Raw genomic sequence first — 15,111 nt, 5'->3', positions numbered from 1 at the left:
TTTAAGCAAAGTAAAGCAGCGGTTCGGCTAAAAGAAGACATGAAAAAGATAGTGGCGGTGCCACTAAATGAGCAGAGAAGTTCCACGTATAAAAAGCTATTTGGAGTCAGTCTCCAAGACCTTCAGCAGCAGGGACTCACTGAGAACGGCATTCCAGCAATAGTGGGGAATATAGTGGAGTATTTGACGAAACATGGTAAGTTATGTTTTAATTCTGGTGTTTTTACAGTTCTCGCATACAAAAAGAATGTTTTTGTGTGAACTACTTCACACTGTATTAGAATAGTCCATAAAACACCTTAATTAGGATACAAATTATGTAATACATCTTTTCCCTTAAAAAAGGACATTAAGAGCATTATTACTGCTTAATATAATTTTGAAAGTATTATTCAGTTTACCATGGACCAATTTAATCGTTGAGATTTCTAGTTTGGAACGATCCCAGTTTTGAGTTCTAAAATACACTGTTCTAATATTACTAGTGACTTCTCTTGATTTCATTAAATTCCAACTGATACTAATTTTTAGTGTAATAACACTTTTGGAGTATCTTTTTCAGCTGAGGCCAATCATGAGCTTACTGGATGCTTTGATTGCTTTCATAGCTCAGTAGGGATAGTTTAAAAAGGTATGATATATAGCCTATTATGGGGGGTCATTTACTTTTGAAGTGATATAATTAAGCATGTAAAACAATTGGAGAATACCATAGTTCATTGAATGATAAAAAGATAAATCTGTTATTGAGAGCTATCTTACGGCTTTTTTTAAATGATCTTATTTAAACTAGGATGTAAAAACCTGGATAAGTAGAAATTCTTTCATATCCTCGATATTCATGCTTTTCAAATGAGGGTGCAGTATTATGGGAACACCCCAAACTGCATAATAAATATCAATAAGCTTTAGAAGTTTTGAGAAGGATGTATTCTGAGGGAAAAGCTTGGAATTTTCATTGTTTTCTATACTGAAGCAACATTTCTACATGAAAGACTCACTGCAGAGTAGAGCTGAAACTTAGTTGGAATTTTTAAAGTTAAAACTTGAGACTTCAGAGGTATTCTGTACTTTGTGCAGTTTGCTTCCTTATCTTCTGATGATTATGAGTCCAACCCCAGCCCCCACCTGCCGCTAAGATCCTTCACTGGGAATACGTGAGAAGCACAGTGTATCTGTTCCTCTGTAGGAACGTGAATCAACTTGTGACAGGAATGGTATGGCACGTAGTTCAGACCTCAGAAGCTCAGGTGTTTGTGTTAACTGAAAAACAGCTATTTGCCCAGGTTACTAGTTATGTAGATACCAAAATGATATTTTGTTCTGAAGACTGAAGAGCCAGGCTTGCATGTTTACTTCATAGGAGCTATCTCTGTATTTTTAGAGGATGATAAGCTACAGACAGGTAGGATTCTTAGAGAACAGCTCTGGGTTTATAACAATACTTTAAATAGGTTAAACAAAAAAGGTGCCATAGACATCATGGCATGACGATGGGACCTCAGCCTGAGGGTCTTGAAGCCAGGTTATATTAATTTAGGATTTTGAAGGACTCAAACACTCAGTATTGATTAAAACTGTGTCCTGATTTAGATACAAAGGATCTCTAGGTAATTAATTTAATCTCTTAAATAAGGTTGAGTATTATTCATTTGGATACCAAAGTGTGACTACTTAAAATATTTTGGTTTTAGCATAGTGTTCTGATCTTTCATCCAACAATGACTAATAACCTCTTGGGATTACTCTTATGTAATAAACACTTTTGTTTTTAAGTTTTAAAAAAATATTGAATAGTTAATATACTTATGTAGTACAAAATACAGGAGGACATACAATTTAAAATCTCTCCCTCCAAAACCTGTCCCCTGATCATTCATTATCAGTATTACTTCCCAGTAATAGTATTGCTTCACTAGTGTCTGATATATTCCTATGAAGATATTTTATGAATATATAATCATATATGCATATCTTCTTTTTTCCCTTTGAACATAAATATAGCATATCATCCATACTGTTATGAATCTTTATAGAAAGTCATTTAGCAGTATATTGTGGAGATCTTTCCATATACATAAAGAGCTTTATTCATGTAATTATTTTTTCCCCTTGTACAATGTTTGACTATATGTATGTATTATTTCTTTAAGCAGTCACATGGTGATGAATATCGAATTTTACCCAGTCTTTTCCTATCTATAAACAATGATTCAGTGACTAAACTTTAACATGTGTCATTTCAAGCACTATGAGTGTATCTGTAGACTCCTGGGTCAGAGGATATGTGCATTTATAATCAACTCTAAGCATTGAACCAGTTAAATTCACAGCATCACTGTATGAAATTTTGACAAAATATGAATTAGATATTCTATTTCATCTTACCCATAGTTCTACCTTAACAGGGTGTATTCAGGTAATGCAAACTAAATATTTTAATGGGCTAAATCATTCATTCTTAATTAGGAATGTAAAATAGAAAATCTATTCTTAACTAGAAATGGGAAATAGAATTTCTAGTGGAATATTTTCAGAATATCCATCCCTTGATGATAGTTTAGATCCATGGAATCTGAATCTTGGCTTGGCAAGCTAAGGTAGGCAGGGCACCTACCCTATATTTTGAAAGGCCACATAGTTAATTACTGTGTAGACAACTAAAAGGTCCTTATTGTGTCTGAAACTACCATGTTAATAAACCAAAACCCTTGTATAAGTTTGAAGGGTAGTATAAAGTTTGTGAGCAAGATACTTCAATTAGTTTCATTAATTTTTTTTACATCAATAGATATTTATTGTGCATCTGTGTATTACTGTGTATTACACAATATAATAGGCACTCCGTCAGGAATGATTGGTTGTATCATTTAAGCCTAGGTAGATGCTGGGGTCATACTTTGATGTTTAATATAAATGGAGACCTTTAATAACTTGAGGGAAAACTCTTTGTTATAAAAGAATTTTAGGACAAGAAGGGTTTGTTAAGGTTTATAGGAAGGCTTTTAAAAAGACTGTGAACTTTTTTTCTTTACATATTTTGCCTTTAAAAAAATTTTTTCCCATTGGAAGGAAAATATTACAAGTTATAAGGCATATCATTTTCACACTATTTTAAAATTACTAATCTTGTTGACAATGTTACTGGATTCCTTTAGCATGAAGATACTGTGGAATGTACCATTTTAAATAGTGTAGGACTCTCCATCTACCACCAGGTGGCAGAATATGCTCATGTACTGTCCTAGTACTTTCTGGGCCAAAGTGTTCCAGTTTTAAAAAAAAAAAAATGTTTATTTTATTTTTGAGAGAGCACGAGTGGGGGAGGGGCATAGAGAGAGGGTGACACAGGATCCAAAGCAGGTTCCAGGCTCTGAGCTGTGAGCACAGAGCTCGACGCGGGGTTCAAACTCACAAACCATGAGAACATGACCTGAACCAAAGTTGATGCTTAACCAAATGAACCACCCAGGCGCCCCCTTTTTTTTTTTTTTAATTTTTTTTATGTTTATTTTACAAAGCATGCCAGTTAAGCAAATTCTGACTTATGGCACACTTAGTTTCTAACGACGTATGCATACTATTTTGAAATAAATATCTCAGTTGTATGGAAAAGTGACAATCAATGGTGTAGATACATTTTAGTTTATATAATTCTTTCATTTTTAAACCAATAATTAAGTTATTGCTTCATGATGTTTATCCCATAACTCCTGAAATCGAATATAAAGGAATCCCAGAAATATAGGAGAGTAACTCCACAAAGCCTTCTAACATCTCCTTCCTCTGGACATTTCTTTTAAAATCATCATTTCCTAAGAATTTAGAGTAGGAAAATTGAAAGATTGCATAATCTGATAAGCCTCATGGGTACTGGATATATTATAAATCCATAAGAGGCTTTTTAAGAAACTGTATGGATCTTTTCCCCAGAGTATAATGGAGCCTTGTCCAAGGGTAAATTGTACCTAGTTGAAAATCACTGGGTATAAGAATTGTTTGGGTGAGAGATGTTTTTGAGGGGAGAGGGTCATACAAACAAATGAAATAGGGTCAGAAAAAAATAACTGAGAAGTATTAAGTGACTTCCATTTATACCTTATCTCTCCACCAGTAAAGGCCAGTGGGATCAGGGACCTTGAAAACTAAAGCTAGTTCTTGGAGCTGGGTAGTTATTTTCGAATAACTGGAAATATTTATTTGAGGGAAGGGTCAAAAAGCCTTGTTGGAAAAGAAAACCTTAAGGTCAAAGCTAGAAAAACACTGTGAAATCAGGTCCAAGAGGCATTTGCTGGCCAAGAAAAAGCTGCAGAGCTGGGTAGATACAGGACTGGGATGCAAAACTCTAAATTTTCATGATTTGGGCCTTGGGATAGGATTCTCTTTTGGGGGTGCTATCTGCTTGATGGCAGTACACAATTGTGAAGTTATAGATAAAGCTGGTAGAATGGAAGAAATAAACCTTGAAAGCTTTAAAAATGAGTTAAACAGGAAGTCTCTCAATAACTGATATTCTTCAATATTCAAGAGAATGTTATATCATAATAGTTAACTGTTGCTGTGTAACAGATTACCCCAAAGTACAGTAGCTTTAAAACAGCAGTATTTATTATCTCAGTTTCTGTGGGTCAGGAATCTGGGCACGGTTTAGTTGTGCTTTCTGTCTTAGGGTCTCTTATAAAGCTGCAGTCATAATAGTACTTGACTAGGAGAGGGTTCACTTCCAAGTTCACTCACATGGTTGTTAGCAGGATTCAGTTCCTTGTGGACTGTTGACCTGAGGGTCTCAGTTACTCACTGGCTGCTGTCCAGAAACCGCCCTCAGTTCCTTGCCACATGGACCTCTTCATAAAATAGCTAACAAAATAAAAAGCAGCTGATTCATCAGAGTGAGCAAGCCAGCAAAGCCAGAGAGAGAGAGAAGTAAGATGAACATCAGTCTTTTATAACCTAATTTCAAACACAAGATTAGAACCTTAACATAATTTTGTTTGTTATATTCTGTTAGAAGCAAGTCATTAGATCCAGATCACAGGCGAGGGGAAGGGATTACACATGGGTGTGGAAACCAGGAGATGGGCATCACTAGGGTGATTTGAGAAGCTGCCTACCACACATACTGGCTGGTATTTCCTCTCATTACATGGTGCCCTGGTCATATTGGTTGTTAAAATACTTCAAATATCCTCTCTGGTTTCCCAAACTTTTGTCAAAATTGGAGCTAAAATTCATGTCAACTTTTGATATCCAAATTATAAACACACACACGTGTATAAATATGTGCATATATGTATATACACATATAGGTATAAATATACATACATATACATTATGCAGATATCTTGGGGCTCCTGGGTGGCTCAGCCGGTTAAGCCTCCCACTGTGGCTCAGGTCATGATCTCATGGTTCGTAAGTTTGAGACCCACGTCAGGCTCTGTGCTGACCGCTCAGAGCCTGGAGCCTGCTTCGGATTCTGTGTCTCCCCTTCTCCCTGCCCTTCCCCTGCTTGTACTTCGTCTCCTTCTGTATCTTAAAAATAAATAAACATTGAAAAAAATTGATAAAGAAATAATAAAATAAATGCAAACATCTTACCAGCCTATGAACTCTGTAGGATAATGGTAGTGTTTGAATTTATTTTTTCAAAGATTTTTTTTTAAGTTTCTTAACACAATGCTAAGTACTCATTAAATATTTTTTAAGTTGAAGGGTTCATAAAATTTTTTATCAAATTACAAATTAAAATGAAATTAGCTTTCTTCTTTTTCTTTAGAAAGAACAATACAACTAGCATGTAAGAGAAAGAAGCGAAAGCTGATATAAACAAACAGCTCACATCTGAATAATTCTAATGGGCTTCAGTGCCCTAAGTCATTGCTAAATTTCACCATTAGACTCTCAAAAGAAGAGTGGTGCAGTTGAGTCCTTGGGTTGCTCTTTACTAGAAAGATTGTTTCTTATACCTTCAGCATGCCTCCACAGGCTGGCTTACTTTCTTACATGGTGTTCTGTCTCCTTAAACCCCAGTACACTGAGCTGGAAATCATTACCTTTCCCCTGAACCTGGTACTGTCTCTCACCCCCACTTCACCTTATCCTTTACAGTGCTTTTTCCTGGATTCCTCGTTTGTAAACCTTAAAATTACCTTTCAACTCTTCCTTATTTCCTTTTTGTACTAAGTTACCAAATCATCTTTTTTCTCTACTTTTCACTTCCTTCCCACCAGAATCTGTCTTACTGCCTTAGAGTAAAATGTGGTTCCTTAAGGCAAGCTTTCTGCCCTCTCCGTTCTCTACTTAGCTAGCAAGATCCTCCTTACCCCTTGATTTTATCATGTTCCCCCTACTCCTTAATGCTCTCATGATAAAGTCTTCGCTTGTTTTTCAGGTAGGCTCTATGCCCATTGTGGGGCTCAGTCTCATGACCCTGAGGTCAAGGGTCACATGCACTACCAGCTGAGCTAGCCAAGAGCCCCATGTCTTCACTCTTGAACTTGATATTTGTGGCTCTATCCCATTTCTTCCATTTTATTACCCTATCACTCTTTGACAAAAACTCTCCACACTTTCATCTGTTTATCTTCCTTTATGCTGTCCTGTCTATGCAATTCATATATTCATTCCTTCTCAAGGATGAATGACGGTCTTCTGTGTCCTGCTGCTTAACCCTTTGAGGGCCCTTTTTAGGAAAAAGAATACAAAATTAAGAATACAGAATTAGGGACAGAACATTGGAAAGAGCCTAAATAAATGAGGGACCCTGAAGCTTAAACTGCATTAGCTTCACAGTTCATCAGCCCCAGTCTTCCTGATGCTTTCGCCAAAGATGGTGCACAGCAGCCAAAGGCTCTTTTATGGAGGCTTCTCTGCTGCTCCAGCCGACAATAAGATCCCCCATCAATTGGGGGATGGCAAGGATCTTGTCTTATACTACTTTATAGTCTCATAGAGTGTTATCCTCTGAATTTAGTGATTACAAAGGAAATATTTCTTATTTATTACAGAGGTAATCACATACAGTTAAGTTTCTCACATATGTGTTAGTTGTTTTGTTTTTTTTTGTTTTTGTTTTTTTTTTTCACATAGTTGTTTTCAAAATGCTAAGGTGCTGTTGGAGCCCAGGGTCAGTTTCTGTTATGTACTACAGAAGGTTATAAATGCAGTTTCTTTGTAGAAGAGCATTTGTTCTAGGTTTCTATGTGTCCTAACCTTATTTTTAGAGGTCAGCTTTTATCACAATCCTATATGATCTTTTTAGTTGATACATAGTAGATTTGAAAATTTATTCTTCTAACAAAGCATTTTTATAAAATATGAACATCTCCCAGTAGGTGATAATTATTTGGAAAATCCTGCACTGAAATTTATTTTCTGTTGTTGTTATGGTTCTTTAGAGTTTTAGTGTCTGTTTGTGAGAGACCTCTATTTCTTTTCTTGCATGTCTGCTCACCTGCCCCAGGACTCACCCAGGAAGGCCTTTTTAGGGTGAATGGCAACGTAAAGGTGGTGGAACAGCTCCGATGGAAGTTTGAGAGCGGAGTGCCGGTGGAGCTCGGGAAAGACGGGGACGTCTGCTCAGCAGCCAGTCTGTTAAAGCTCTTCCTGAGGGAGCTGCCAGAGCGCGTGATCACCTCGGCCCTACAGCCTCGATTCATTCAACTCTTCCAGGGTTAGTGCACTTAAATACGTCCAGCACTTCAGGCGGCTTTATGTTTTGGTTAAAACTAAGCCTTTAAATATTAAACACCTAAATTTCAAATATTAAGAGAAACTTTTAAATATTAGTGGTTTCTCCACAACATCCATTTTTCTATTTTACTCTAGGCCCTCATTTTCTACCCTAAAATAATACTAAACGGATTATGAAATGCCACCATTAAGTGTACTAATACTGAAAAACTCTAATGTTTGTGGGCCAGAGAAATTCTTTTCTGGCGAGTAGCTATCATAGAAGGAGTGGAAATAAGGCATTAAATTCTGTAGGAGATATTAATTAAGTTGTATTTGGTTAGTGACCTTTGAGACTGGAGGGTCAACAGTGGGCTGTGTTTCTCGCCTAAGCAAGATTGAGTCCTAAAACAATTGTGTTCCTTTTACACAACTGGAGGAAAATTGATTTTTGATTGCATGATGAGGTGATCTTAAGTGAAGAAACTTCATTTTTTTTTTGTTTTGGTATTTTTATTTATTTTTTTAATTTACATCCAAGTTGGTTAGCATATACACAACAATGATTTCAGGAGTAGATTCCTTAATGCCCCTTACCCATTTAGCCATCCCCCCTCCCTCAACCCCTCCAGTAACCCTCTGTTCTCTATATTTAAGTCTTTTATGTTTTGTCTCCCTCCCTGTTCTTATATTATTTTTGCTTCCCTTCCCCTATGTTCATCTGTTTTGTATCTTAAAGTCCTCATATGAGTGAAGTCAAGGTAGTAACTATAGGCATAATCATTATTTAGTTCTCCTTCCTAAATATAGTAAGAACAATGATTTAGTCTTGAAAAGCCATTTTATTCTTATTTTTGCCAAGTTAGAGTGAAAAAGAGAAAATATATTTGTAAGAGGGTTAATTGCCAGATTAAAAAGGATGTTACTTAAAGCCACATTCCTCTAAAGTAGCAGAGTAATTATTCTCATGTAGTATATGTACTAAAGAATGGGTATGCTAGAAGGCCATGTTGTACGTTGTATTCTATTTGAAAAATCATGATTATATATGAAAGTACAAAATACAGAACCATTTGTTCTGGTTATTTCAGTATTTTAAGCTTTCTATATCAGTAAGTGCAAGTGACATATTGGAGGCTTGTTCATTAGAAACTGAACTTTCTGAGGCACCGGGTGGCTCAGTTGGTTAAGCTTCCTACTTCGGCTTAGGTCGTGATCTCACAGTTCGTGAGTTCGAGCCCCTCATCAGGCTCTGTGCTGACAGCCCAGAGCCTGGAGCCTGCTTCAGATTCTGTCTCCGTCTCTCTTTCTGCCCTTCCCCAGCTTGCACTCTGTCTTTCTCTCTCAAAAACAAACATTAAAAAAAAAAACTAAAAACAAACAAACAAACAACTTTTTCACGTTTACATGTGTGAGGATTTCAAGGGGGTAAACATTACTCCCTAAATGATTCTGGTAAGGAATATATTATCTTTGTCATGGAGATATTAAATTTCTGAAAATCATTTAAATATAATTAAATGATTAAATATAAATGATATATAATATAATATATAATATAATATAATATAAATGATAAATATAAAAATAAATGATTAAATAATTAAATAAATTTCTGAAAATCATTTAAAAATAATTGCTACAAAAGCTAGTTGAAGATTTAAATATGTGCTTTATACAAAATAATTAAGAATCAAATATATAGTATTAAGAATCTTTATTAATATTATGTCTTAATATTAGATACTAATATTAAGATACTATTAATATTAGATACTAATATTAATACTTGTGAATACTTGTGAATTTTAAAAGGTTTTATCACGTTTCTTAGAACAGCTTACATTTGATTAGGAGAATGCACTGTTTTATTTTTATTAATTACATTGTAGTGATATTTTGTAATAATTTTGGTCTTTGTACAATATGTTTTCATTCATGACCTCTTTCCCTGATGGCCAAAAAGCAAATGCTGTCATTTTAAACGTAAGACTGGCTATATACTCAAGCAGTTGTGTGATTATGCACAAATAACAAATTCTAAATGGGGCAGAGACCCTAACATTTGCCTTAGTGGTGGTAGTCTCTCATTTCCTGAAAACCTCTGGGGCTACATCTGATAGGTTCAATAAAGGAAATATTAATGAAGGTACCTACTAGGGATAAGCTGCTAAGTGAGGGGAGGAAATAAAGTATGCTTTAGGTATCAGACAGTATAGCCTCTTGAAAATAAATTTTTCTTTCCTAATTCAGGTGGTGGAAAAAGAAAGAAAAGCAGTGGTGCTTCTGTCGGTTTCTGCTGTATTTGGTATTCTTAGAGAAGAGGGTACACGTGACAACAGGTCACTCGAAAGCTGGAAGCGGCAAGGCTCTTCACAGACTCAGTAAAGGCAGAAGTTACACTTGGCCAGTTATATTCTCCTCTCCCCTTTTTCACTAGACATTATTTTGATAAAACTTCCTTAGTAAAAACTACCCTGCTTTTATATTCCAGTCCTCATGACAACAGATTAAGCAGCTTTTAGATTCTGTCACAACCCTCTGCCAGATTTCTTTTCTAAAAAGTGTTAAGGGCCTTTGAGTTCTATCCTGTGTAAAGAGCAAGCTATTTGATCATTGAATATACTTAGTTTTCCAGATCAAGATCCTCTCTTTCATGCTTTACAGAATTCTGGAGCCTCAACTAGGTATTTTTTTCAAGACGTTGAAGCTAAACCAACAGTTGCATTGAGGATAGTCTGAATGCTGCATGGAAGCATCCCTGCTGCTCTAGGTCATCTTTTGATCATGTAAACCAACAATGACCTCTGGGTGGAAGGACACCATTGAGATTCTTTCACTAATAACAGATTTTCAACTTTAGACTTGACTGAGGTCTGAAGTTCTGAGATTCTATTTTAGGTTAGCATACCAAGATTTCTGCATACCAGATGTTTATCAAAAACTTCCAACTAAAGTTGATGTCTTCCAGAACCTTTTGCTTGAGTCAAAGCCCTGGTTTAGACAATTCACACTGAAGAGAGGCCATAAAGGACTTGAGTGATCATCCTTTCTTGTTGCCATGTTAAACTTCCCTCCCACTGCGACCACTCACTTTTCTTGATTGAGGTTTTAGCTTAATTGCCTCAGCTTGGCAATGTTCCATTTTTTTTTTTTTTCTTATCCTTATCTTGGTGGGCCAGTAACATGTCTAGTTTTTATTTTAACAATCGCACATATGTTTTGGGAATAGATGTGGATTGCAAGCAATAAAAAGGTTTTAGGATAGCATTCATTTCATTTAGGATTAACTAGAAACCCCTTTATCTGAAAGTTCCCTGTTAGAAATCTTCTGTAATATAAATACAAGTATCTCTATCTCACAACAAATTTTTTTTCTTACTTGGTGAGTTGGAATTGGATCAGTCCATCAATATTTATTTAGTACCTTCTACTTGGATACAGAATGATACCAAGAAATAAAAGATTAAACATCCTGACTTCAAGGAGTATGTGATTGGAGGAGGTAGAATGTGTGTGGTATACATTCTACAGTTCTTCAAATGAGTATTAAGAATATCCTGTCAGTGGTAACAAGAGAGGGGAAATCAGTCTGGATTATGGTGGTCAGAGAACACTTTGTGGAAAAAGTAAACTGGGGTGCATAAGATGACTTTGGATGGAGAGGAAAATCATCCAGGCGAGGAAAAGGGCACGAACACAAAAACATTGTCCGTGGAAAAGAGAAATGTCTGGCAGAGCTGTCAGTAGGTAGCTGCAGGAGATTAGCACATGATATTGCCTAAAAAGTAGAATGAGACTAGATGGTAGAGCGTATCGAATGTTAGGTTAAGGAATTAATATTAACCTACAAACAGTAAATTTTTGAAGAAAGAAGTCGTAGGATGGAAGCAGTATTTTAAGTGATGCTATGTAAGATGGATGGATGGGAAGAGGCTGCGTGCAGGAAGAATATCTAGAAGACTGGCGGAAACGGAGGTCTCCATGCTAAGGACCTGTATCTGACAAATAATTGGCAGTGGAATTTTTTTAATTGACGTAAATACATGTAATATAAAATTGACTATTTAACCACTTTTACCTGCACACCTCTGTGGCATTAAGTGCATTCCTATCCATCTCCAGAACTTTCTCAGCATCTCAACAGAAACTGGTAATGGAATTTTAAAGAAAACATAAACAGAACAGGGTGGCCAATAGTTAGATAATGAGATTAAGAAAGGGGTCAAAGATAACCAGAAGGTTTTGAGTTTATGTGACTTGAAGAACGGGAGGGGTAGTGTGGTGGCTGGATCCTGATGCCCATACCTCTGAGGAGGGCCACAGGGCCAGAAGGCCAGTTTGTCACACTGTTGTGAATAGAAACTAATAAATCAGGAAGAAAGTTTTAAGACTAGGTTGAAGTAGCACCAGGGAGAGCTCCCTGCTAACTCAGTGCTTTGAGGAGACCCAAGGCAGCTGTTTTTTGTTTTGTTTTGTTTTGTTTTTGTCTTCAGTAATTCAGTCTTTTCTGTCTGTACCGAGGGTGGGTCCTTTACTTATTAAAATGCTTCCGCCTGTCAGACCTGATCTTTTGTCCCAAAAGGAAGCATAGACATGAACTTTCTAGGAACATTTTGTGGCTGACTAATGCTCCTTCCCTATCTCCAGGTAGGATCTGGGACTTATGCCAAAGGCTCAAATGCTATTAGCTTGGTAGGTTCTGGTGATCTCTTTATTAATCATCTATCTCAGATCCAGCTGTTGCTATTGAAGAAGGAAGAGAGATCCTGGTGTGGCATCTTGACAATTGGTCCATTAATAACAGATAATGAAAGTCACGAGGGGAAGGTACTTATTGGGCCATGAAGAGGAGCTTATTTTAAATAGATGAATAAAATGAATGTCAGTGCTTAGGAGAAAGGGATGAAGGCTAAAGATGTGAATTTTATAGTCCTCTATGTGGACTCATCCAGACAAAAGAAATTTATTTTATCACCACAGTTCTGGAGGCTGGAAGTCCAAGATCAAAGTGCCTACAGGGGTGGTGTCTGATAAGACCTCCCTCCTTGGCTTGCAGATGATACCTTCTCACTGTGTCCTTATATGGCCTTTTCTCTGTGTGTGAGCTCTCCTGGTGTCTTTTCCCTTTCTTACAAGGACACCACGTTGGATTATGATCCTGCCTTTGTGGCCTCATCTGACCTTAATTACCTTAAGGCCCTATCTCCAAATACAGTCAGTTTGGGGGTTAAAGCTTCAACCTGTGTGTTTTGTATGGACAAAGTTTAGTCCATAACACTGTTTTTAAAAATGTATGGCAATTGATAGGTATATGAGTAAAAAGTAGCAAAATCCTGTAGTGGATGCTAATTAGGTGAGACATTACTACAGAATTGATGTTTTTGTTCTAGAAGTTTTAAAGGACTAGCACACCTAGAAGTAACAAATGAATTTAAAATAAATGATCTGCCATGGGAAAACTTTTTATGGGGGTATGTTTCCTTTATATAGATAATTTCTTGTGTGTTTTCTGTCCCTGTTTTAATATTCTCTTTAAGAATTTATGTTTTTTAGTGGTAATAATAGATGCTGAGTACCTACTCACTATTCAGTTTAATAGCTGCATATGTTTTATTTATATAGTATCTTTTGATTCCAGCACCAGCTCTAATAAGGTATAGGCAGGATAATCTTCATTTTGAAGAAAGAAATTCTAGCACATGGCTTAGAGCAGAAGATCTGGAACCTTTCTGACTAGTTTCAAATCTCCATTTGCCTTTTGTTAGCTGCATGAATATGATCAAATGAACCTTGTGCCTTAGTGATTAGCTATCTATTGCTATGTAACAATTGTTCTAAAACTTAGTGGCTTAAAACTACAGTGAACACTTATTTTCCTTCACTGTTTCTGTGGGTTGGGAGTTTAGGTGTGATTTAGCTGGACAGTGCTGGTTCAGAGTCTGCCAGGAAGTTGTGGTCCAGAACCGTCAAGGGCTGCAATTATCGGAAAGCTTAACTGGGGCTGGAAGATGTGCTTCCAAGGTGATTCCCTTACGTGGCTGGCAGTTTAGTGCTGGCTCTTGGTGAGAGGCCTCAGCTCCGTTTTCTGTCAATCTCTCCCGTTGGCTGCTGGCTGGCTTCCCCTGGTATGACCAACTCGAAAGAGATGAAAGCCATCCTTTCAGTGACTGAGCCTCAGAAGACAAGCAGCACCATTCGTACCATGTTCTATTCATGAAGATCAAGTCATGAATTTGGCCTGTATTCAAGGGGAGGAGGATTTGGTGCCCTCTTTTAAAAGGGAAAGTGTCAGGCTTTGTGGACATTTTAAAACCACCACTCCTAGTTTCCATAGCCTTTCCTTAACCTTTAAAGTAGTATTTACTTCCTGAGCTTATTGGGGAAACTGAGATTATCCATGCAAAATTGAGAACAAAAATAAATAAATAAATATTTAATAAATGTTAAGCCATTTAATAAATGTTAAGCTGTGGCAGCCCATAAGAATTACCTGGGAAGCTTTGAAAATTCCCAGAGATCAAGTCCTGTCATATGCCAATTAAATCATCCTCTATAGAGATGGGATGTAGGAATCCACATTTTCATAGTAGTCTTCCTTCCCCCATGCTTATGTCCCAGTTCATCCTCAGCCTGTGCCTCTGCCTTTTGTTTTCTTGATTATAAGAAGGCAAGCCATTTAGTGCAGTTCCCCCCACTTCTTTACTTTCAAGCTTAACCCTGGTCTCTTTACCTTTTCTGTATCCTACCTTTTCCATCTCTTAAAAAAAAAAAATCACAAAAGTGTTATAGAAGAATAAGTACACTTCCTGCCTAATAATTAAGAAAGAGTAGAAAAGAGTAACAAAAGGCCACAGTTTGGGGTTCAAATAAGGATTTCAAAATTCTTACCCAAATTAATTGAAACTACTTGTACTTTTGATTATTGGTTGAGTTGGCAAATCACACAAGATGGACTTGGGAATGTTTTTGTATTGACTGCCAGTTAATTTTTATTTTGTTTGTTATATGATTTTAATGGAAATTGAAGCCTGCAAATAAACATTGCCTGTTATGTATATGAAATTGGCAATTAGGGGCGCCTGGGTAGCTCAGTCGGTTAAGCATCCGACTTCGGCTCAGGTCATGATCTCACGGTCCGTGAGTTCGAGCCCCGCGTCGGGCTCTGTGCTGACAGCTCAGAGCCTGGAGACTGCTTCAGATTCTGTGTCTCCCTCTCTCTCTGACCCTCCCCCGTTCATGCTCTGTCTCTCTCTGTCTCAAAAATAAATAAATATTAAAAAAAAAAAAAGAAATTGGCAATTAAAAAATTCCTTCTAGGACTGCCTGGGTGGCTCAATTGGTTAAGTATCTGACTTCTGATGTCAGCTCAGGTCATGATCTCACAGTTCATTGAGTTCAAGCCCCACTTCAGGCTCTGCACTCACAGTGCAGATCTTGCTT

General features: G+C 36.8%; 1 protein-coding gene across 1 annotated transcript in view; it reads left to right on the top strand.

The window, feature by feature from the left end:
* FAM13A (family with sequence similarity 13 member A) overlaps positions 1 to 15,111 on the top strand; it is a 333,262-nt gene that overhangs the window by 31,978 nt on the left and 286,173 nt on the right. The window contains exons 2-3 of the mRNA XM_047091509.1: positions 7 to 196; positions 7,460 to 7,669. Of these exons, the coding sequence (XP_046947465.1) occupies positions 7 to 196; positions 7,460 to 7,669 (400 nt within the window). The remainder of the gene's footprint in view (positions 1 to 6; positions 197 to 7,459; positions 7,670 to 15,111) is intronic.

Source organism: Lynx rufus, unplaced genomic scaffold, assembly GCF_022079265.1.
Source record: "Lynx rufus isolate CCGP_SWC_20201006 ecotype Redwood Valley unplaced genomic scaffold, mLynRuf1.p SCAF_3, whole genome shotgun sequence".
Lineage (NCBI taxonomy): Eukaryota > Metazoa > Chordata > Mammalia > Carnivora > Felidae > Lynx > Lynx rufus.
Note: the sequence above shows the minus strand (reverse complement) of the source record. Positions and strands in the feature narration are given on the sequence as shown.